Genomic DNA, 26244 nt, shown 5'->3' on the forward strand with positions numbered 1-26244 from the left:
CTTCCGTAAAGTCTCGTAAATTTTTTTTCAGAAACCGACCTGGTTTCAGTGTCAAGGCTGAAACCAGGTCGGTTTCTGCAAATAAATACAAAATAGGTTGGATTTTGCAATTAAATGTCCAAAAGTGTTTGTTTTGAAAATTTGTCCATATATAACGTCATTGAACGTATGCTCACAGCCAGAGGTCTTATCTTTTCTAACATCCGAATGAAACGGTAACTTGTTGGCGCAGAGAATATGGCATCTTCCTAGTTTTCAGAAGGACGGCGTTCATAAACACTTTCTTGGTAAAGATAAAATAAAATAGAACCTTAGAAATACATTTATCACTTGTCCTGGTTCTTGTACAGGATCTTTTTTTACATCACATTACATAGTCAACAACAATTCGTATTAACTGAAGGTCTGATGGATTGCATCTTCGTCTGGCTCCCATTTCTGAGTGGTGAATTTGACCAAAACCACGAAATAACGGTCTTCGCACAGGTCCAAATCAGAACTAAAGCAATCAGAAAACCAGAACAGTAATCCATCTCCATTCGTAAATATATAACACGTATCATACACACAAATAACCCAAGTAGAACCCTAATGCAAGCTAAGCTTCACGCTTAGCTTTCATTTCTGTCCATGTTGCTCCCACTCCTACGAGCACCGCTGAATTGATTTGTGACGCTTTTGCCCATAAACTTACCAGCTTTACTGATTCCACTTCCAACTGCACCTAATCCAGTCCCCACCAACCCAGCACCAGCGCCAACACCGGTTCCCACAAGCCCAACACCTGATCCAACCAAGGATGCTGCTCCACCGAGCGCATCCATTGTGCTCCCAATCATCCCAGCCTCCTTCAATCTCTTTCGTTCTTCTAAAATTCTCCTCTCTTCTTCGAGTGCTGCTAGCTGCTGCTCTTTGTTGAACGCATGGTATGTCACCTGGAAAAATGAAAACTAAGTCTAACATCGTTCATAGAATTACTTGCATGCTAGGTGTAAATTGGTGCAACATGCACTTGCAAAATTGAGTTACAAAAAATTATCAGAAATGAGAGGGGATTATAACAGACAACGATTCAAAGTGCTGACGCAGACAGTAAGAAGCAGTGAATAACAACAATATTACTGGTAGAAAAAACTGCCTGCTGAGGCGAAGCCACGATATAAACTTAATATTGAGGCATGAATACAACGGCAATGCAGATAAAAAACATTAAGCAGAATCCTAAAGTGGAGTTTGAAGGTTAGACTTTGCATCTATTTTGTAATACTAGCAATTAACCCCCGCGCGATGCAGGTGAAAGAGCAAAATTAAAATTATAGTTAAACAATTGTATAACACATTTCTCTGAAATAATTTCATCTCAATAATGATGAATGTTGAAAGGAATTTAACATGAGATACTATTTTAATAGAAACCAAGTTAAGAAGGCAGCTGCTATCATTTGAGATATAGTCATTTATTGCCAGAAGAAAAATATTGAGAATCTTACTTCGATTTACATGTCACACGACATCCATACACAATCATGCAAATGGATGGGTTCAGTTTGGTGTATTAAGACATCCATTCTAATGAAATTTATATATGTTGGTAGATTAACTCGCACTTCCAAAAGAGAGATTTGCAAGTGAATCTTGTTATCATCCTGAAACATTTTAAGTTTTTAACACAGGTTTCAGTTTGTTAAGATGGAATTAACTGTAAATTTTGGTTTCAATATAGACTTAAAAGCTCTCTTCAGTTGAAGATGGGTGTTGAGAGGTCTTTACAGGTCAATAAAAATTTCCATGTGTCTTACAATAAATTTTCTTCACTCATGCCATGTATTTCATGATGTCTGAAGGACCAAGAACGACAATCATTGATTCACTATGGCTTCTGAAAAATCGATGAACTTTGTATCTCTCGACATTTAAGACCAATCCTGTAGAAGGGATAATGCTTGTTGATTTGAGTTTAAACAATGATAATACTATTCTCAATCTTTTACTTGACTATCAAACAGGAATGATATTATTCTAATTGTATGGAGCCGAACTATTATTAACAAAATGCAACAAATGACCGGTTGAAATCTTTAAAGCAACTTCAAATTAAAACTCTCCAACAAGCTATTCGAAAATAAAAATAAAGGTTAAGGTCCAAAAGAGTCCTAAAATTAGCTTATTCGCATCAAAGGCATCATGAATTGGAGTGGAGTTGGTTAAGGATTTGTTCTTGACGGGTTTGTGTATGAGAAGAGATGAGCACATTCTATCAATAACTAGGTATAACCTGAAAAACAAAAGGAACATAAAGGAAATAAATAAAAGTTCATAGAACATTGAGATACTGCTTAATAACCAATTTCTCTACTTCACCTACTGCGATTGCTCCGCATCATTCTATTTCCTCTCACTCTCAAGAAGCATGAACAGAGTTTCTACTACAATTTCCTCGTCTTTCTCCTAGGACATAGCCCTAACCTTTGTGTATTTTCCTAAAGAAGATCAAATTGCATGAACCAATAAATCAATTCACAAGATTATTTCACAACAAAATTATAGTGGGGAATTATACCTAGAAATGAAACCACCCAGAGAGAGAGAAAGAGAGAGAGGGAGGATTGCAGAGAGAAGCTCTAAGAAGGGGAGTATTTTATAAATAGAGTCTCTTGTCTTTGTTGTTTCAAATTTCAGGCCCATTCCCCATCCCATCACATCTTTGACTCTCTTATTTGCCCAAGCAAAAGTGACGAATGGCAAAAGATGAATGAACAGTGAAGTCTAAATATTGGGCCATATTTTTCCAACAATACCCTCAACCCCAACGCTGTGAAAAAAACAAAAGAGGTCAATAAAGGGTAAGAATGGAAGATAGAAAATATATTCCCTCCAACTTTTAGACAATACGTTATTATTGGATGTTAAGTTAGAATTGTGTTAGATGGTGATACGTTTGTTTTATCAGTTTATGTAATTACGGCTCTGTTACCAATTGACCATGGCAATGTTATAAGTTTGGAGTTTGGTGATACCATGAAGGATATGATATTTTGAATCACAAACAAGACAAACTAGTAGCAAGTGATGAACCATGAATTCCTTCAAGAAATAGAAATTCTGACCTTAATAGTGAGAATCCCTCTGTCTTTCTTATCCTTAATCTTCATCATATCCAGTGAGGGCATCAATCTAAGCTCATATTCTTTGGTAGTTTCAGGTTCCAAATCGATCAGCGGTAACTTGACTATGCCCAATCTTTTGTCTTGTGCAAGATTGTCTTCATCAAAAACCTACACAAATCCAAGTATTGATTGCTTTTTTTATAACACAATGAAAGGCTAGGTTGTCACTATGAAAATGCAACAGAAAAAACAATATCAAACCATAGTCAATGAGTCATGGCTTCTAGCTTACTTGAGACATACGAAAGTCACACCTTAATTAATTAACAAAAAAATAATATGAAACCATAGTCCTGCTTCTAGCTTACTTGTGACATACGAAAGTCACACCTTAATTAATTAACAAAAAAATAATATGAAACCATAGTCTTGCTTCTAGCTTACTTGAGAGTGCACGTTCATCGTATGGGAATAATTAGGGGTGGCAATTTATGACCCGTCCCAACCCATTTATAATGGGTATGGGTTGAGTTATATGGATTAGGTCATAAACGGGTCAACCTAAATTTACCCATTTATGATCAGTTCGGGTTGATCTGAATTAACCTATATAACTCAACGCTGACCCATTTACACAAAAGTGTGAGCAATTCTCTCAGAAATGCTCTGAGAAAAAGAAAAGGAAATCCTAGACTTTTATCCCCAGTTATCAACGGAGCTCAATACAACAACAATTAGTGGAAAGCGACAGATCAACGAGTGGTGGCTAGCACGCAAGCGGCGCAAGTGGAGAGAGGCGACGCGCGTCATGGAGCGGCTGCGAGGGGCGACCGGTGAGCGTTGGGGGTGCGAGCTTGAAACTTTGCTGTAAGTTTTCATTTAACTTTCTCCTTTTCTTATTTCTATCACTTTCTTTTCTCTCTCTAACTTTCTTTTTTTACCCTCAATTCTCTAGTTGAAGATCCATCGGGTTCTCATGATTGCTTCAAATTTCTATTAAAGTTTGAACCTTTATGGGTTCCGATTGATTATTTAACTTTGATTTTTGAATGGAACTACTTCATGCATAGAGTAGTGTTGCATGTGAATTAGGTAAATTAACTTTTGATGAAATTAATGCATAAATACAACAATTTATAGTTTTAGTATTTAATTTACTGATCGCTTTTCTTTTGCTATAAGATCTTATTTTGAGAGCAAACAAACATCAAATATGCACATTCATATAGTTTATGTCGTAATTATAGGTTCTATGAAACTTATGTGGTTTTGTATTTTTTTCACAATTAATGGAGTCCAATCCTACCTATAATACATAGAGGATAATTTTAGAAGTGGGTTCATCTAATGAAGAAGAATTAGAAGAGTATCCAATTCTCTAAAAAAAAACACAAAAGCGTGATCAACAAAAAGAGAAAAAGAAAATTAACATTCAAAGCTCGGAAAGTGTTTGATCTTGTTACAACGGAGCCGGGAGGGAAACAATATTCAATATGTAAGAAGTGTGAAATCTAGTACACCGCTGAAGGTAACCATGGGACAAAAAACATGCTAGGGCCCATGAAAAATTGTAAAAAAGCTACTAAAAAGGAGCATCTAACTCAAAGATCCATAATGGGTTCTTCGAGATTTAATTTTGACCTGGATAAGTTTAGGGAGCTCTTAGTGTTGACCATCGTTGATGTCAATTATCAAACATGGAACAATTTGCAGGTTGGAGAAGTCCATTAGTGAATGTCGCAAACTGATGCTGGAAGGATTGTGTGATGCGCTGAGCGGATCCCTCCAGCTAGACTTGAGTGATGTAACCCGTACGTGGTTCTTCAAGGGCTGGATGGACAAACCTACGCTCAAAACCAGACATCGTGACCAAAGAAGAAAGAAGGCCCCACGATAGGCGCCAAACTATTGATGTCAGTTATCAAATAAGGAATAATTTGTAGGTTGGAGGAGTGATTAATGTCCTCTAACTCCTTCTGATGTGTAGCTCTGAAGTTTGATGTTCTTCCCTGCACAAGAAAGAACTTGTAAGAGGACGGAGTTGAGTTCTCCAGTTGTTCCTCCGACGATCAAGTCAAGAGATGATCTTGCGTGGGTAAAATATAGAATTAGCTTTTAGTTGTGTAAAAAAGTTCAGAGAGAGTTACCTTATGCATTGCCTCTCCCTTTTATAGTGGATCTGAGAGGCAAGAAGGTAACTTTGGCTGAGTCCAGGTAGGTAGCTGAGTCGGTAGACAGGTAACAGGTGTTGGCCGGTGATGAAGATGGGCCATCCAAATGGTCAGTGCCAAGCGATAGCAACTGCTTGGTGCTGACGATAGCCTGATAAGTCATGAAGACTTTGTTGACTAGAGAAATAATGACTTTGTCAGAGCAGTTAATGCAAGGATAGGTGGATGTTGGCGCGACGTTCGAGAAAACTACCAACTCTTTTATTCGTTCAGCTAATGGTCGACTACAACTGTTAACGGCTTCTACAACGGACCGAGTAGAGGTTATTCGCATGGGCAATTGGTCGGGTTTGGACGACAAGTACTACCTTTTGACTTGGTTATGCGAGATGTCGGCCAAACAGTGAGTCGGACCAGGTTTGGACGACAAGTACCGCCTTTTGTCTCGATTACGCGAGATGTCGGTCTATTAAGTCGGCCGTGCAGAGGCTGAGATTATCTTGATTTTGAATTAGTTGTATTAGATATAGTTGTATAAGCTTTTGAGTCGATTCAGGGTAGAATTAACTGAACTTTCGATTTGTGGACATCTACAGCCACCAACAGATATATTTGTCTCACGACATACTATATTGATTATGAGTGAAAATTACAAAATCGGGTCCTTTAACTTATATGCCACCTTGGTGTTGCCATTTGCAAGAAAGATTAATAAGTTGTTAGTTGATTGGAAAATAAAAAAAAAAGTTGCCTTCTTTCACTCTTGATAATGCATCTGCAAATGATATTTTTGTTGATTTATTGAAACAACTTAATTTGAAAGAAGCACTTCTTGGAAAGAGAAGAATTTTTTCATATTAGATGTTGTACATGGTTTAAAAAGAAGTTCATGGTTGTATTGATAGTCCGAGAAAGCGTCAAGTATATAAAAGACTATCAAATTAGAAAACAAATTTTTTGGGAATGTGCTCTCATGAACCTTTGGAAGTGAAAGAAGAATTAAGGCTAGATGTTCCAACAAGATGGAACACTACTTTTCTAATGCTTGAGAGTGATTTATTCTACAATTGTGCATTTAGACACATGCAATTGAATGTTTCAAATTTCTCAAGACTTTGTCCATCTCAAGAGGAATGAGATAATGCCAACAACGTTAAGAGGTTACTAGCCACTTTCTATAACTTCACTTGCCTTTTCTCCGGTACAACTTATCCAGAGGCTAATCTCTACTTTCTTTAAATGTTTGTTGTGCAACGTACTCTAAAGAGTGGGATGAAAGATAGTGACGAATATGCTAAATCAATAGTAACCAAAATGTACAAGAAATTTGAGAAATATTAAAGTGAGTACAATGTTCTATTTGCTATTGTTTACATCTTGGATCCCCGATACAAAATGCAATTTGTGGAGTTATGCTACGATGCACTATATGGACACAATTCTACAGAGCTAAAAAATGTGAACGACAAGCTTTTCTCTGTCTTTACTAAGTACTTGAGTAATTTCGACGTTGATAGAAGAAGGAACTTGGAAAAATCAAGTAAGCAGGGAACTTCTTGTTGGTATGATGACACTTTTGATCAAGATTGAATTGATGTCTTGAGGGTAATTGCTTTCTCAAACAATTAGTATAGCTCGTAGTTTTTAATATTTTTGCATGTATTTATATCTTATACAAATGAGATATTAGTTTCACCTTATCTTCCTTGTCATATTTATATCTTAGATCTTGGATCCCTCATACAAAATGCAATTGAGTGATTTAAATTGATCAAGACAATTATTACACTGTTATGATCAATGTTACCAAGATACTCAAAATTTTTCCCGAATTTTATAATGTTAGAGCACTTGGGATGTCTTAATTATGACTTGGACACTTCTTATGTGATGGAAAATAATATAATATTACCATATGCAAATAATGGAAAGGCTTAGAAATATCTTAAGTGAATCTATAAAGTATGAATAGAAAGAAGAATTACTATTCATTGGGGCTGCTCTCAATATTTGAAAAGGTTTCAGATGTATTCAGTTAAAATGCAAGTTTATCTATAATTTTGGTTATGAGCTGAATTCAAGGTGGCCCTGGGTTATGACAGGCTTATGTGAATTTGCATATTGGTTCATTTTTTATGCTCTTATTAATTTTATGTTCTTATATTATGAAATCTTTTTGGTTTAATATAAAATTCCATTAGTTGAAATAATGAAATCTATGAAGTCTCTGTGGTTTGGTTTATTTGTAAGCAAATCTCTTTCTTTGATTGTTTTAATATGTTTCCTTGGACAGGAATAATAGCATTTGCTCTCAACAATCTGGACCCTTAAGATTGTTGAGTTGCTGCTACAATTATTTGTTAGTGTTATTTCTTTGCTTTAGTGAACCACATGTAACTTTGGACTCTAATCATGTTGTATATTTGGGCTGATGTACAATTGATTAGTTTTCTTGCAATTATGATGATGTTGTATCTTTGGACTCTCACGTTAAATTAGAACTGAGCTGAATTTGTAGAACTTTGCTTAAGATTCTGGTCAATATAGTAGCATCTAACTTTCTTTTCAGTGTTTTTCTTCAATGTTGCATTTGTTCAGCTACTGTCTTGATGAAGTAATTCATAATAAAGATTTTGATGCTGAAATCATCTGCCTCTTATTGAAGCATAGCCTTTCTTCCCTCATCTTGAGGCATTACATTTATAAATTATAATTAAGTGTATCCAAACGAACTAATTGCATTTACCTAAAAAGGGGAAAGAAAAGAAAAGGAAATGAAAAAACAAACTTATTGCATCAATGAATAATCATAAACAAGAAAAGGAAATGAAAAAACAAACTTATTGCATCAATGAATAATCATAAACAAGAACACGTATGTATAATGATAAACAAGTTATTCGGGTTACACGGGTTGGGTCGGGTAACCCCTTTAATAAACGGGTCGGGTAGCATTGACATGTTTCTTAAACGGGTCGGGTCGGGTCACACTTACACGGGTCGGGTCAACTATGATCCGACCCATCCCGTCCCGCCCCGTTTGCCACCCCTAGGAATAATAATGTGCAGCACCTTAAAAGGGAAGAGAGAGAGAGAATTAGAAACAGAAAAAGAAACACCAAGGTCATTTAGATTTAAATTACCCTCTGTTTAAGTTCTAAAATGTGAAGAACATCATAAACAGAAAAGAATTGTAATTACAACAGAACAGTTTACTAAGATGAGTAAATCACAAAACAAATGGAGGTTGATTGAATGAAGATCATACCTCAAGAATAAGAGCTTGTGTCTCCTTATCTTCAGCAATCAACTCAAATGTTTCATTCCATACGGGATTGAGATTGTTGTCAATCACTTTTGTTTTAACCTTAAACATGGGGCGTATATGCAAAGCCACATAAGGATCAGATTTACCAATCATTTCCTTATTTTTCAAAGCATTAGCTTTCACTACTGTTACTGTAAGCTTTCCTTGCGGTTTAAGCTCAAGTTCACTGCAAAAACAAAAATATAATTTTCTTATTGTTATTATTATATATTTTTTTCATCTGAGCTAGTGAGCTTTGTATAAATCAAGCAGGTCAATTACATAGTAAGAATCCCAATCTCATAATATATCGTAAATAATTTTATGGACCCAAATTACCAATAAATCTCATGTCCTCGTTAATCAAAAACGGATTTACTATATCTTGATATGAAACTATTGCATGATAGCATATAATTTTTTAGCCCAAAGACCATAAATATGATCTATAGAAAGTTACTAACACTGAATGAATGAAATATCTGTGCAACAATCGGGAGAATACTCTCCTTCTGACAAATAATAATAAAAGGAAACAAAGTAATATATTTAATATATGAGATACAGAATAATAGAATAAAAACCCTAATATATATATATAAATATATATAAATACACACACACACTACTATGTTGAACAGTACAAAAGTAAAAAGGGAAAGGAAAAAAAAAGAAGCAGTATGCTTACCTCGTGTCTACATCTACACCGCCAAGTGGGACAACAATCCTATGAGGCCATTGCAGCTGGTCTGAGACAATTGAATTTACAGTGTCCTATATGAAAGAGGTTACATTGAGCACTAGATTATTAACCAGCTCAATTGCACCCAAATAAAACACAGAATCTAAACGTATGGAAAATGCAGTGTAGCAAATTAAACTTACATCTATCATATCTGAAAGACCAGGAATAGCAGTCAGGCTTCCGCCAACAGCTTTTAAAGTGTAATCTATTCTAGGCTTTGGCTGAAAACAGGCAACCATGTCAATGTCATACCAACCACTAATGTGCACAAATTACATTAAAATGTTGGAATCTGCAGCAGTAAAATATTAGGGGTGCAGGTAACTGATGAAACTAATGTTACAAAATTTATTACATCGTCAAGTACAACTAACTCATGTATTAAAATTTTAACACATAAGATGAAACCTTTTGATGTCAAGTCAAAAGACCAAAACCATTCACATGGCGTGATATGGAACCATGAAGAAATTGACTCAAACACCATTACGAAATAACCGCTTATTCTTGCAAGGCAGATGATTTGTTACGTTGCATGGTTATCTATAACAGGATGTTTCTCATTAATAATTACAAATAACAACCCTACCAATAAAGGGAGAGAGAAAGGAAAGGGGGAATCTACAGACAAAAGGAGAAAAGGAAAAGAAGGGGCAGAGGGAGGGGAGGGAGGGAGGGAGCAGATGTTTGCAAGCCATATTACATCACTAGGCCTGACTCTATAACCTTTTTGTTCATATTTCCTTAGCTAAGAAAACCTCAGCCTAAGGTTTTAAGAAACGATCAGGATCTAATAGCTAGGCCAGTGCATTAAGGACAGATACAATGAAAATAGTTATTCATGTAAGAAAAAATAAGAGTCAACCATTTCTTACTGAGTACAGGTTTGACTTTGAAGTTCAACTAGCATAGAGACGGGGCTTGTATGATCTCTAAGTAGAAATATGAAGCATGACTGAGAATTGGCATAATGAAACCAGAAGATATGACATGCAATTATTGAAAAACATATGAGAAGAAATAAGTGTAATTAAAATTCTAAGAAACATCAAAGATGATCATTGTTCTTACTCAGAATCAACAACGATAGTGACAGTAAGATGTCTGCCGTTAATAAATAGAATGGTTAAAATCGAGACTACTGAAAAACATATGAGAAGAAATAAGTGTAATTAAAATTCTAAGAAACATCAAAGATGATCATTGTTCTTACTCAGAATCAATGACGATAGTGACATTAAGATGTCTGCCGTTAATAAATAGAATGGTTCAAATCGAGAACTACTCCTAGAACATTGCATGACCATGCCTATAAAGTCAAAGGCCCATAAAATAACAGTATAAGCAGTAATACATGGTTGACCAAAGTGATTGAAATTAAGAATCAACATTGTCAAAAAGTCAACATGATTGAATAAGAATATTGGATGAATAACAGCAAGACTACAGAAGATGACATAAGAAACAAACACTTCTCTTAGAATTAAGAGTTTACTCCAAGGGAGGATGAGATGAGAAAAAATCGTGTTGGATGGTTCAGAGTGAATGTTCCAGTTAGGAGGAATCATTAGAATCATAGTTGAAAAAGTAGGCAGAACCACTGCAAATGCTTGAGATAGCCAAAAAAGGATACAGTAGTTGCAAACTTAACAGAGGAGGTGCTTGTTCCTGATTGAATAGGAGAAAAGATTCATGTAAGCAAACACAACATTTTGGCACAAAAGACTCTACTTTAGTTGTCATTATCATTTACTTTAAAGATTTGCTGCAACATGGCATGTATAAAGGAATGTTGTAATTCACAAATCACAATGGCTATAAAAATTCCATGGTAATATCCTTGAGCTATAGAGATAAGGAGCAAGATGTTTCTTTATTTTACTATCTGATTATATGATTAAAAGTATGATTGCATCATAGTATGAGAAATAAGAGTGTGGATATAACTTGTATACAAGTAGCACCAAAGTTTTGAATCAGCAGGATATTATATGTAAATGTGCTTGTGCAGAACCTCAGGTTATATATTGATCCCATTTGGAGACTTGAAAGGCAGGTTATATGGGTTTAACTGCAAGCCTGGAAAAGTGGCACAACCACATTTGGGATCGCAAAGGAGGCCCCAAGAACCTAAAGATGGAAAATTGACGTGATTCGGGTCAGATCCCTTTGCTTCTTTCTCTCTTCATCCCCCTTCCTTTACTTTTCTTTTTCCTTGATTCTGTCTGACGTTAAGAATTATTTTCTGGATCAATCTAGTTTTTCTTAGATTTTTCAATAACACTATTTTATCTTTTCCTTTCTTACCTCCTATGCAGTTTCTGGCTTTTTCACCTGGCTTTGCTGAAACCTGTTTTCATGTATTACATTGTCACCCTATTATGTTTTGGCTGAAAACCTGTTTCTTGCTATTAATACTCTCCCAAGTAATTCTTTCTAAGCCATTCAGAATGACGTGAGGAAGAACTGTTTGATGTAGTATGGACATGCAATAAAGACAGATGGCATTTCACTTAGCAGCAATAAGATCTTTATAATGCAAAGAAAGATATGAAACTGGCTAGTATAACTGAGAAAGAGCCCTTAAGGAAGAGGATGGCAACAAGAATCATAAAAAATACCCTACCCCTGATTTCCAAAATTTTGGAAATCAGGGGGTAGGGTATTTTTTTTAATCTACAATAATAACTTTTTGTCGTGAACCTTGATCAGCAACTACTGATATACCATATCAATAGGTTTGGTTTTACCAGATCATAGATCTATACTAACACGTGCTCAGTATTTCTTATACTTATCATTAAGAGTGAACAGCATTGAGAAAAAGTAGAAGATAGCAAAGTTTCAGCTGCGCATTTAACTTCTGAGGAAGCATACATCTGATAGGAGAGCAACGACAACAGCAGAAATGCAGGGAATCTCTTCAGAAAGCTGAAAAATAACACGGATCACAGTGAAGACCTGAAGATCCTTCAACTGCAAAACAAGAGAAATTATTTGTGGTCAACTTTTGCAAGAATGAAAAGTAACATGAATAAAATTGTAGACTTCTCCCCATCAACAGATGTCAAGATGGAAGTGATCCAAGTAAAAATGGTTCGGAAAAAGAAAAAAGAAAACATTTGGTACACGAAGATAAATCTGAAAACAAACTTCGAAGAAGAAAACACCTGAATGGGCAATGATGCAACAAGTGCTTCCACTGCAAGAATTATGCTTGGATCTCCACCCCATCTCAAGTCAATATCCATTGTAATTTGACCCTTCGTAAGGCTCTGCACTCGAATGCCTGGATAAAGAAAATAATGGAGGCATAAACAAATTTGCAAATCTAGAAATCCGTATGTAAAATATGCAAAAAATAATGAAAAAACACAAGTGGACAAGATAGCTGGTGTATTTTCCAAGTTGAAGTACTCCGTCTGGTAAACAAACTTAATGTATTAGGACGAACGGCATGAAAATCAAAACCACCAGTAGCAGGACATGGAGATGCAAGAAACCAATTAAATGAACAAATGAAATTATAACTAGAGGAACTTTGCCACCTTGATCGAGTTTGACAAGAAAGAGGTTGTAGGAACACTTTCACATCTCCCGTTACTCAATCTATCAAGTTAAGATAGCATACGAAATACAATGGAATTAACTTGACTGCATAGAAAAATTAATTTTAAAAAAACGTACCATGTTAAGTTTCCTGAAGTTGATTGAGAAAGAAGATATAGCCCGTAAAAAATCTAAATGGTAGTGCTCATCTCTATTTTGTGCTTATCCTGCTGTCTTATTTTCTAGCCCTTCTTGTAAATGTTCAATAATCTATAAGACTGAAATTCATTCCATGTTTCCATTTACTACTTCGTTTATGGAAAAACATATATGTAAGGATGATGGAGCTAGAGAAGTTAAGCTAGATAACTATACACTGCTCCAGTTTCTCTCTTTCCCATCCTCTCATGGGGTTACATAAAACAGTGAAATTTCCATTTAATATTCTCTCATGATCCTTGGTTTTATTTTTTTTAAATGCCTTCAACTACTTATTCATCTTTCTATTGTGTCAGCACACAAAAGATAATGCATGATTACCGTATGACAGTAGTAATGCTCTCAAATCAAAAACCCCATACACCAATTCAATTAAGGTTGTGGTCTTCACACAATATACAGTTAAAAGTAGCATACAACTTAAATCAGTATATCATAAAACATAATCATACCCATTACAGCTAATCAAAGTGTACCTTAAATTTGGCAACATGATTCGAACAGTCATAAAAACTGAAGATAAAGCAATATAACCAACATAATGAGGAAAAATACTGTAAATTTTCAAGGAGGAGAGAGACAAACCTTCAATTTTTGGTGAAACATATCCAAGGGAGAGTTTGCTAAACTTAAGTGATGTTATACCAGGTGGACGATAATCTTCTAACATTGGCTCAACAGATTCCTTAATGACCATTGATGCAGCCTAGGACCAAAGAAAGAAACAGAAAAATTAGTAAAGAGCACTTGTCCACCGATGGCTAGACTTGCATAAATAGAACTTCTGATATTCAACGGATCTCGAAGTGCATAAGAAACATTGGGATGAAAAAGATAGTTTGACAGGCCATATTGATAATGATATACAGTATTTCGATTAGAAAATTTCACATTGAAATCATGAAAATAGCTGCATCATCTTCGTCATCAACCATGCTTCAAGCTTCGTTCCATCAAAAACAGGTCCAGTCTGGAGCAAGACTGTCAGCTGATAAATCTCCAGGAAAAGAAATCAAACAAGTTATGTTGTAGGTCACTAACATAATGTCAACCCTCTTGGGTTGGTTCCAAAGCCAAGGCAACACATCTCGTGAGACTAAGTTGCATGGAAACGGGAAGGGGTGAGGGTGTGTGTATCAGACACATCAGATTTGTGAAATGTAGGGTACGGGGACACTGCTACGTTTATAAGTTGAAATTAATATTTTACATGAGATCATTATTATTTTTCAATTCATGTGGCATTTGAATTTAAATTTCTATCATATTTTACAGTTTTTATTTATTATGTTGATTATTATAAATTGGAAACTACTTTTTTTTAATTAAACACTCAAATGATCCTTTTAAATCATAGTTTTTACTCAGACATAGGCTGAAACAAACCCGACCCTTGTCTAATGAATTTCAGGAAATGAACATAAGTGTAGGACATACATCCAAGAAGAACTTGACAGGTATTTTAAATTTAAATAAATATCATATAATTTAGTACATGTCCGAATAAATATATGCATATATTCAAGGAGTGTCCATGAAGCTTCGGTACGGGTAAGTGTCAGGTATATTGGGTACAGGTACGGCTTCATGGTAGAAGTACCCGGGTAACATAGTTGTGAGAAAACCATGGTGTCTAGGTAAGAGAACCACTTTTGGATAATTCAGTAAAATCATTCAATGTGATATTCGTAAAATAGCCTAACTGAGGGCTGTTTCTTCTTTTTAATATCAAAATGATAGAAAGAGCAGGGATTGAACCGCACCATATACATACCATACCCTAACTGTCAAATCTTAGCTTGTGTTGCATAGTTCAGGATTTTTCTATTGATTTATGGTCCCTGGACAGTTGAACCCAGAGTCATCTACATAACATGCTAAAAACTAAGATGTAAAGCATGAAATATACTTGCAGGAGTAAGCTTGCATTAGGGTTTTCTCGAGGCCTTACGGTTCTATAGCTTCCCCTAAAAGTGAAAAGTAAGAAATTTGCGCCAAATGTCCCACAAGGGTAAACAGAACAATGTGCAAAGGTAACTACCAAGCATAAAGATACACATCTTACCTCAGCAATGAAAGGCCATAGTTTGCTCAGTTGCTTGTTGAGCCACTTCACCTGCACAGCAAAGTAAAAAAGGGAAATAAAAAGTAAATATAATATAAAATGATAAACAACAATGAAGAATTTATCCAAAATCTTTTGACTTAGCCATAAAAATTGATATAACAAAAGCAAAATATTGAAAAAAAAAATCACAGATACAAAGACCAAAATGAACAATGTATAAATATCTAAGGCATCTGTTTAAATTTCCTCTGCAGTGTTCCAAAATAACTTGATTATCAAATAAAGTCCATTGCAGTTGTTTCACAGAATATTAAAAACATTTAAAACTAATATACATGTCTTTGTTGTTATGATTTTATAAGTGAGTCCTTTGACTATGGAACTTCAATGAACTTGCTTGTAACAACACAGAAAAACATATTCTGATTCCACATGCACCATAATTGAGGATGCATCCTACTGACTCCCTTGGGCTACATAAGTCATTATTTCATGTGATGAACAAACATGGTCCATCTTATTCCCAGATTATTCATTTCATGGTGTATATCTCTGTTCACAAAAATTTTGCATGTGCTTTGCATGTGGATTCTAAGTATATATTTGCTAGTTATTCTTTGGAACTCAAAAGTGGCTACACTTACATTAAAGTCTGAAGTCAAAACTGAAATTTCTCCCAGCTTAGTATCCTATTATTATTACCAATTCTGTATTTCAGAACATTCGCCTTCATTGTTATTTCTTGGCATCTTTTATATCTTTTCTAGTGATTTCTAGGATAGGAGAAGATACGGCTACTTCCAACTGAACGCATGACACACAGAGTGTGATCTGGCAGCTAAATAGCTAACAGTTACATGTCAACGGATTATATACATATAGGACAAATTTTCAAAATCAACCTTTTTAGCATTTTAAATAGCAAAATCGACCTTATCTCATTTTATTCAGCAAAACCGACCATTTTCTTCTGAAAAGGGTCGGTTTTGCTGCAAGAAATTTTTTAAGAAATTTGGGATTAAGGTTGAAATTTGGGAATGTATTTAGTTGAGATTAGGGAATTAGGGTTTAGACATGAATAATGTGATTAGGGTTTAGACATGATTAGGGTTTAGACATGAATAATGTGAGTTGAGATTAGGGTTTAACCATGATTAGGGTTTAGACATGAATAATGTGATTTGGGATTAGGGAATTTAGCCATTATTTGCTTTGTAGTTGAGATTAGGGTTTTAAATTTGACTTTAAATTAATATTAATATTTCCAGTTATAATAGATTATTTACATATGATGGACTGTTGATTTTCAGCTTCGATGACAAACTCTATACCCATTATTTGCTTCTTCAATGGGAGCCTCGGCGTCGGATTGAATAGTATGCCGATGTATGAGGGAGGTTCAAGGAAAATGTTTATGCTATCTAAGTCATTAAATTTTGATGGAATGATGAATGAAATACACAGAGTTACGAAAATTAATAAAGCATGGTATACAATTAAAGTGTTCTTCAATTATCCGATAAATGAGAGTAGAACTATTGCTGTGGCGATTACCGACGATGAGGAATTGAATGACATGAAACAATTAGTGGAGAAGCAAGTGTCAGTTGAGTTGTTCATTGAGAAGTATCCGATTCAAGAATTTGCCCAAGTTTCACGACCACAAGGAGAGTTTTCTCGGATGATGGACTTAGACAATGAGTCGAGTGGTTTTATGACATCTCCAAATCAACTACAACATTTAAGTGGGCATTCTCTTGGTGGGACGTCAAGTACTATATTTAACGACGCATCGGGCTATGTTACGGGATCTACCGGCCGGATCAATTGTAGAAGAAGAAGTAAATGATGACTCAGAAGATATTGAAGAAGAAGACATGCAAATTGATAGCATGCATGTGGCAGTTGGAATCGATGATGATTCTCGTTGGATGGATCAATTTAATGTTAACAATGATATTGTGGAAGCTGAAGATCCGTTGCCCGACGAGTTTCATAATGAAGATTAGATAAATACTTCGCAAGCTGAATTTGTTGATGTTGGTCCAAACTTTCAATGGCCTGAGAACTTCACTTTTAAAAAAGGCGACCTATTCGAGAGCAATGAAGCATTGATCTTTGCGGTGCGAGAATGGTCTATAAAAAATCGGGTCAAATTCAAGCCTATAAAAACTAATGCAACCAACTACTATGTAAAATGTTATTTCAACAAGAATGCTAGGTGGCTACCACTTATCGGGGACTTGGACACGTGTGGTGCGTTATCGTGGGGTAGTGCGGTTTTGGCGTACCTATATAGAGAGATGTCTAAGGTTGCATTCATGAAAAATAGTAACCTCAAAGGGTGTCTCAGCTTACTACAAGTATGGGCATGAGAGAGGCTGCATTTGAAGCCGAGACTATGCGTGAATTTACAATTAGACGGACAAATTCCACTAGGATGCAGGTATTATATTTTTTAACGTAGTAAATATAATTGTAGTTATTCATTTGGTACTGAATTTTGAAACTAACACAGATGGAATGTCCAAAAATGTTTTGACGAGACCCCGGCTAGACAGTTAGATTTCTATCGAAATGAGCTTGACCGCATGAAGATTTTTCAGGTATCATTTCTATAAAAATGAGTTTTTTCTTTTATATATCAACTTTCGTTTTAATGATATGCAACAATTATATGTAATACTCAGTAGATGGAATGAGAGCCCTACACCCCATTTCTCGATCATCTACCCCCGATATGCACAGAATACCCAGTTATATGGAGAGCCAGAGTTCCTCTAATATGTTTCGAGATAGTAGAAATGCATGTACCGGACCGTGTGCTTCGACAATTTGGTCTTGCACAACATGTTCCGCAATTTGTTGAAAAAATAGAGAGAAAGGCGAAGAAAGGAGGCCAACAAAAGGACTGAGCAGCTGAGCATCAAAATTATATACACAGATGGAATGATAGACATTTTTGTATTGTTGAGCAAATCGAGCCAACTCCCCAGGAATCAGATTACTACACATGGTATTGGAGGATAACTAGAAGATGGATACTCCATGCGACCACATCCCCGGTTGAGTTGCAAAGAGGATATGTGCCTCGGGGTATAGATGAGAGAGAATTAGTAAGTATTTTCAAATTTATTCATTTTTATTAGTATTTTTCAATATTGCTAAATTATGTTTTTTTAAAAATTTACAGGTATCAGCAATAGATGATGTTCAAACCATTGCAAATCGTGGCTTGGAATTGGCTCGAGCAGGTAATATAAAATTAAATATAAAATTTACATATTATAATTTGAATTTTACAGTAATTTTTGCATTTCGGATTTTTTTGAATTATCTCTCGCAAGTACATATCCCGAAGCACAGAAACATGTATCAATATATCAGTCGATAATGCAGAGGCTTCACCAAGCCTTACATCGAACTCATGAAGACCTTCATGATGGATGAGAGGTACCGCAATTAGTATACACACGTCAACCACGACAAAGACGAGGACGCAGAAACGACAATGAAGCTAGGCCTTCCCAATGTGTTGACGACTGAGCTGGACCGTCACAACCACAAACGCAACCGGATCATGAATTCATCGAAGGTCGGGATGGAGGAAGCCGAAGACAAAGGAGGAGGAGAAGAGTTCTTGGATGTATATAAGGGCCGAAGACAAAGGAGGAGGAGAAGAGTTCTTGGATGTATATAAGCTAATCGGTATTGTTATATAAATTACAATCCTATTTTGATATGTACATTACAAACGTATTTCAGGACAATAGATGTTTTTGGATTTGTAGCGGAGACTGTGGTGTGACTTATTAGATTTGTAAGTGGGTTTGTGGCGTGATTTGTTGGATTTGTAAGTTTGTGGTGTATTTTATGATTTTCAGATTTGATATATGTGTTTATACAGGGAATTAACATATGAGATTTGATATATGTGTTTATACAGGGAATTAACATATGAGTTTGTATAGGGAATTGATATATGTGTTTATGCAATGGTGTAATTTATGATTGTTGCATTTGAAATGAGTTTGTACAGGGAATTTTCCCGCAACAGAAATACATGCACATTATGTGCAGGAAATACACGGGACTGCTAGTCTCGTGTATTTCATTGTGCCCAAGAAGTGCACGGGACTAGCAGTCTCGTGCACTTGGTTCATAGCTCTCTGTAAAGTGCACGGGACTGCTAGTCCCGTGCATTTCATTGTGCCCAGTCTTTTGTAGCTCTCTGTAAAGTGCACAGGACTGCTAGTCCCGTGTATTTTGAAATACACGGGACTAGCAGTCCCGTGTATGTCGTAAAAAATCCCTTACAGCAAAACCGACTGAAGAAAAGGGTCGGTTTTGCTGAATAAAAGGAAATGAGGTCGATTTTGCTATTTAAAATGCTAAAAAAGTTGATTTTGAAAATTTGTCCATACATATAATACATATAAGTGTAATAGCATACAGGAAAGTTGGTTGCTAAAGGCGTGCAGAACAGTAAGTATGTTTGCCTCTATATTGCCTAAATTCAACTAGGGATCAGTCCGATCCAACCAACTAACCCAACATGAGCAACAGCTTTGTGTTTAACAAAATGACTTAAGGTTTCAAGAAGGTTGATCCATCTATGCTGATGATGATTGTTTTATAGGCTTAATTGCAAGTTAATTCTTGTAATATGTTCATAATTACTTTGACTAAGACAGTCTTGAGACATTGTTTTGGTTTTCATTTAAAAAAAAGGTTGATCCGTCTATTTTTACAACACTAAAGAGGTTAGAAAAAGGATTGAACTCTTCAACCTGTCAACTCTATAGATCAAATAGCATTTGTCTCTGATTGACAACATTACTATGTAAAACTTATCTTCCCCACTATCATGTAATTAGTAGGTTAAAGTTTTGTGGTTAAAATTTGACGTTCTCTAGCCTTTTAACCCTCTATTCAAGGTTGTCATGTCTTAATAAACTCTAATTTCATCAGAGAACCGTCTTTAATTCTTAAACGTTCAATCCAAATTCATAAGCCTAAACTTTTCGTTTCCCTCTCAGATCTGTTATTCCATATCCACTCTCAGAATTTTCTAAACCTCCACTCATCTCAGCTTCCCTGGACACAAATGCCAGACATCTCTCTTACCAGAAGCAAAGGCCTGTGTGTCTAATTTTCTCCTGCAGGATGGCCTTATATGTCACTCCTTTCATTGAACGCATCAACCTGATTATTGATGTATAACGCTTTCATTACCTGTTAACTGAAAAGTAACCTAGGAAAGATCAATTTGTTTGATATAATCGGGGAATAAAAAGTAAAAGCAGTATGTCTGGGGTAACCTTGGTATTCCCAGTTTCACAACGTAACTTGACAGAATTGGTAAGTAAATCAGGTGTAGGTCACCCTACAATTTTTGGTCTCAACCCAGTCTGAACCCTGAACAAGTACTCATCCGAAATTCGACTATGCTCGCGCTACAATGTACTATACACCTGTGTTTAGTGAGTAAAGTGTAAGAATCATATCCCTTCTCTTCTATAAAGATGATAGCATAAATGTCCAACATCTTACAAGTACCCATAGGGTCCCTTGTCAAGGCAACAGCAGCTTTCAAGAATCACTTGTTTAGAAGTTCTCCCAAGTTATTTATGCTCTATGTCTAACCAAAATTACTGCAGGAATCTATGATGTCAATTAGTTTCACATAGTATCCATCTGCGCTGTTTCATTTTTAGTGAATTGACAGTCCTATATCTCAAAAAACACACACAACACACATAAATGCAGTAAGCAATTTGGCTAAATAACGCACAAATAAAGCTTTATTTGAGAATCAACCTGTTCAAATGCAGGAAAAGATATCCACTCAGGATAATTGTCACCACAGAGTTTCTTCAGATCCTCTCGGTTAAGTGACCCCAGAAGCTTTATATCGACGGCCTGCAGAAAAGAGAGGCAGTTTAGCATTTTACAAAAAAGAAATCCTTGAATTGGAACAAAAATAACAACCATTTTCTAGGTAATATGCACCCAGCAAAGGGAGAAACCAATTCACTATTTCAACCAATTAAAAGATAACATTTTATGTCAAAATTTAACCTTCAAGAATCACAGTGGAAAATAAAGCTGTTCACCAAGCTTTAGTCCTAGACAACTTTAGTTTAATGCTTCAGAAAAATGACTGGCCGCAAGATTACTACTCTTAAATCTTGGCTTATTCGGTTATTGCCAAAAGTTACACACTTTGGGACTCCACATCTATGAAGCACGGACACGCATAACATGAAGCCGTGTCGTATCGTGTCCGTGTCGAACACACGTATCCTATGTATTTTTTAGGATTTGCCTCGTGTCGGCGTGTCGGATGGCCGTGTCGGATCCGTGTCTGTGCTACATAGCTCCACATCTTTTGTATTTCGGCATAGAAGACGAGCACATCAAGAGAGACATAATTTGACTCCTTGTCCCATCCATTTGGGATCAGCTTATTAGACTTCTTCCTACCCAATAGTGGAGTGGAAAGATTGGCATGAGGATAATAATAAAAATAAAGAATAAGTTAAAATTATAAGTAAAACTAATTCCCGACCCAACTGTTTGGGATCAATAAGGAGAATTTGTTTATTTTCTCATTTTTTATTTTTATTTTTATTTTTTATAACCCAGTCCGAAATCGAACCCAAGACTGTGAGTCATATTGGAACCCCTCACCAGTCCGAATCACCCACAGTGGGTGGTAGATCAATAAGGAGAAAACCGCAACATGACATTTAAAAGGAAGTTCAAGAAAATAGCAGAATATTCTCCAAAATTCTTCTATCTTTAATTTTGGCACATGGAATGATGGAAGTTGAAAAATAGTAGTTGAAACTAAATCATATTCCACAAGCCTTATTTAGCACACAGGAGAACTAAAAAATTTCCTTTTGATATAAAGAATGGACATATTATTTAATAATTTTTGTGTTTATGCTTATCAGAAAGTTAAGTTTAGGCAGAAAGGTGAAATAATAAAAAAATTCAACAAACATCCCACCTTCTTCTATTATGCTTCTATTCACCAAACAAATTAATTGTGGAGTATCAACTTTGTCCATAGTCCAATAGATCAAGAAAGGTGGAAGAATCTCAACTTTGTCTCCACTTTTCTAAATTGGCAAATTGTAATGGTTGATTAAAAATTATTAGCAATCTGACATTGCTATCATAATACAGATTTAGGTTCATTTTTTCCTATGTCCCATGCATACTTCTATCATGAAGCCATTTGGTCCTAAATGGGTCTACCGGATAAAGAGATGCCCCGATGGTGGAGTTGAACGTTTTAAAGCACGTTTGGTCGCGAAAGGATTTCATCAAGAGTAGAGTGTTGATTATTTTGACACAGTTAGCCTAGTAGTCAAACTGAACTCCATCAATATGATTCTATCCATTGCAGTGTTTTGTGGAGAGGCAATTAGGCAACTCAATGTTAACAATGCCTTTTAAATGGAGACCTAACTGAGCAAGTATGTACAGAGTAGCCACCACGATTTCGGGATCTGGCCCATTCTTGTCATGTTTGCCCCTTGCGCAATGCTTTATACGGCCTCAAACAAACTCCACATGCATGGCTTTATCAACTCCAAGATTTCTTATCACAACATGTTGATGATATAAAGCATGGTTGGCAAGTTACTTGTTTCAACATATAAGTAAGTTTTACATTATAAGGATCCAAAATCATGTTTGGTAAACTTATTTACTTATTTTTTTTCCTTAAAAGTAGGGGGAAAAAATAAGTAGGGACGTCCCAACTTATGTTTATGCACTTAAAGTAGATTTACTTATTCATAATAAAAAAACTACTTTGTCCTCTAGCAAAATAAGTAAAAATAAGTAATAAGTGAATTCTAAGATTTTAAGAAATAAGTATTAGCCAAACATGCCCATAATACTTAACAGGCAATGACACAAAATTTTTGCAAGAGCTTGTTTTAATTTTGGATGTAGTCTTTTCACGCAAGGACTTGGATCCCATATCATTCTTTCTCGACATTCATGTGGCACGCTTAGGAGGTGATCTATTCCTATCTCAATAGAGGTATATTCAGGACTTGTTAGGCTGCACCGATATGACTGGATGCAAACCCATAACTACACCTTTAGCCACCAGTACTCATCTCATTAACGACATCCCCTTAAGTCCAACCCCACAATATATTAGAATGTTGCTGAGGCTCTACAGTAGGCCACCATAACCTAGCCCGCTTTTGTAGTGAACAAGGTTTGTCAATTTATGCATCAAACTACTCAACTACGTCGACAGGCTATCAAGAGAGGACTATGGTATCGAAAGGGTAGCCTCAATCTAGGTTTAACGATTTGACCGTCCACCCGCCCATTATACTCAATAGGAGGTCTAACTATGGTTTTTATGGTTTTTGCATTTATTTTGGTGGCGATCTAATCTCATGGTGCTCAAGGAAACAAAAAAGTCGTTGTCCGATCTAACATGGAGACCGAATATCGAGCTCTAGCAATGGCTACTGCTGAAGCCATTTGGGTCCAACACTTACTTTAAGAGCAACATGTCCCTCTATCCGATGCCCCAACATTATTTAGTGACAATTTTTCGGCAACCTATATGACTGCCAATCTTGTGTTCCACTTAATCAGTTCCTTAATCTCAGACCCAAACTCACCACCCATCCATTATTTACATCGAGATCGATTTTCACTTAGTTCAGGAGAAAGTCGAAAGAGGTGATCTTCAAGTCAGGCACATCTCCTCATCAGTACAAGTTGCAGATATATTCACAAAGGGGCTTCCAGTTAATCAGTTCCTTAATCTCAGACCCAAACTCACCGTCAGGTCCCCGGCATTAAGTTAGCAGGGGTGTGTCGGAGCTGACCGTACCTCAGAAACAAGAAAATCTCAAGAAGGCAGTTGCAACAATATCAGATTGCAAGAAATATAAAGTAGTTGCACGATTATCTCAAGTAGACCCAGTTGGCCAGTTCCTAGCTAACCATGAAATCACGTCAGTTCTTTTCTTTATATTTGTAATTCAAATTCAAATGTCTATGTTGCCTATAAATACAATATCCAAAGCAGGAAAGATTTGAGCCTGCTCTTAAACACAAAAACCGATACTTTTATAAGAACTAAACATTGGTTGGAGTTAAGATAGTATTCCAAGTGCTTGAAGAGCACCAGATACCAAACCTCCTGCGAAAGCAAACTCCCATTCCCAGAATCCTCCAAGGTTTAGCAACTCAAGCAATCCAAACAACCTCAATTTCCAATCGGAACCAATCAGTTCAATCAAATTACTCAGTTTCTACTAATTGTACCAACGGATTCATCGAACTCCATGAATAAAGAAGAATTTATGGTTCTTATTCAACTCATAAACAGTTAGAACCAAATCGAAACAAACAGTCAACGCAAGCAAACAAAATCGATAGAAGAAAACCTTGCTGATTCGCTTCGTGCTGCGATGCGTCATCATTCGGCTCCATCCAGCGACGAGAGCGATCCCGACCAGCGCCCCCATCACGAACCCCGAGATCAACCCCATCGCTCCCCAAAACCCTCGCACCAAAAAAAAAAAAAATCTCGAATTCGAATCGGATTATTGGACTCCCCGATTTCAAAGCGATGGTGCCAATGAAGGAGAGGATTAAGGAGCGGCCAGAACGAAGCGTACTTGTGAGGAGGGGACAAGAAGGGTTCTGTTTGGAAGGAGAGGGGTGGGCCCACCGACAGAAAATGGATGAGAGAGCCTTTAGTAGTTATAACACTGTAAATAGGCAAGGGGAGGACTATAGTCTTTAGGAGTGAGAGAAGGGGGGGTAAAGCGGTTACCACTTTCACCGGGCGAGGAACTCAAGAAGGGCGTATACGGAATTTTAGGACGGGGGGTACAACGGCGCCTGCTCGGTCCTTTTTTGGCCCTTATCTTCGGTAATGACGGATTAACTTGACTAACCTATAGAAGGTTCCCTTTTAGATAACGTACCTCAAAATGTATTTTTGTATTTTAAAATGCATTTTTATGGAAGACGATAAGTTAGTCATATGTCTTGTCTACTAAGTACCACGTGGCTAGTTTAAGGACATAGTAATTTTGATTTGGGTAGTTTTTTTATGTCAACGAAGATCATGCGGTAATTTTGACGGAATGACGCTTCATTTGGGGACATGTCACTTCGATTTTCGAAGACCTCATTCGCTTTTGCGCCACATGTCAGCTCCTTTCGCTTATATATATCCACTCCTTCCCTTTTCTTTCTACTTTGCTAATCCTATCAAGCTTTCTATTTTGTCAAAGAAAGTCCATCTTCTACCTCCCAAAAGTTTTTGTTATTCTCCGGTTGTTTTTCTTGACTATTCTGATGGCTTCTTACGCTCAGCCTATTATTGCTTGCAACGATGCTAGAATTGATCAGCTGTAAAAGTATAAATTGAATGTGCCCACGGGCTACTAGAGAAGTATGCCCAAGACTATGACATCTCCAGCGCTTTTACACTATCAGCTCCGTCGAGGGAACAACCCGTCTATCAACACAGCAGCGATTTGGCACTGATAACACTGGCACTACCTTGACTATGGCCTTCATCTGTCGTTGCACCCAATTCTCCAGGAGGTTTTTAGGGCTCTAAGGGTTTCATCGGTGTAGCTGCACTGAACTCCATTACTTTTCTGGTGGCCTTCCTCATCATCTGCCACTGTGTGAATGTTGGAGCTGAGATTGGGTATTTTGAGGGTTATTTTCACTTTGCAGACAATCAGTGACTGCCGACTAGTTTTTAACATTCCTGAGATGAACAAGGGGTGGGATAGAAGTTTTTCTCTGCTCTCAGTGTCGGCCTGATTCCGGCTAGCTCCCGATGGCTAGAAATCAATAAGGAGGGTCTGAGGGTGGAGAAGATCTCGGATGGGGAGGCATGAGGCTTAGAGAGGATCCGGGCCTACAAAGGATCTTGGCGTTGAGAGAATCTAATCAACAATGTTGTCCTTCGAGCACCAACATAACCTCTATCTCCGCCACCGAAGAGGATCAGGCCAGAGTTGATGTCCTAGCAATTAATGAGCAGCCTACATATGGTT

The 26244-nt window shown here is 36.5% G+C and overlaps 1 protein-coding gene and 1 long non-coding RNA gene across 3 annotated transcripts; one reads left to right on the top strand and one right to left on the bottom strand.

Moving 5' to 3' along the window:
- LOC109837766 (synaptotagmin-5-like) lies at window positions 267–24994 on the bottom strand. Of its 2 annotated transcripts, XM_020406114.1 has the most exons (11): window positions 24607–24985; window positions 20987–21088; window positions 15164–15214; window positions 13684–13804; window positions 12501–12619; window positions 12208–12306; window positions 9471–9551; window positions 9274–9359; window positions 8547–8772; window positions 3108–3275; window positions 267–935 (listed from the first exon to the last, which is right to left on the bottom strand). In XM_020406114.1, the coding sequence occupies exons 1-11, from the start codon at window positions 24709–24711 to the stop codon at window positions 612–614; spliced, it is 1482 nt and encodes a 493-aa protein (XP_020261703.1). In that variant the 5' UTR covers window positions 24712–24985; the 3' UTR covers window positions 267–611. The 2 variants fall into 2 exon arrangements, with proteins under 2 accessions (XP_020261703.1, XP_020261705.1); XM_020406116.1 differs by lacking the exon at window positions 3108–3275 and having other exon boundaries at window positions 24607–24994.
- Window positions 17523–17979, top strand: LOC109837767. Its single transcript, XR_002246422.1, has 3 exons — window positions 17523–17612; window positions 17685–17772; window positions 17860–17979. It is a non-coding gene; the product is annotated as an uncharacterized LOC109837767 (long non-coding RNA).

This window comes from Asparagus officinalis, chromosome 4 (assembly GCF_001876935.1).
Source record: "Asparagus officinalis chromosome 4, Aspof.V1, whole genome shotgun sequence".
NCBI lineage: Eukaryota > Viridiplantae > Streptophyta > Magnoliopsida > Asparagales > Asparagaceae > Asparagus > Asparagus officinalis.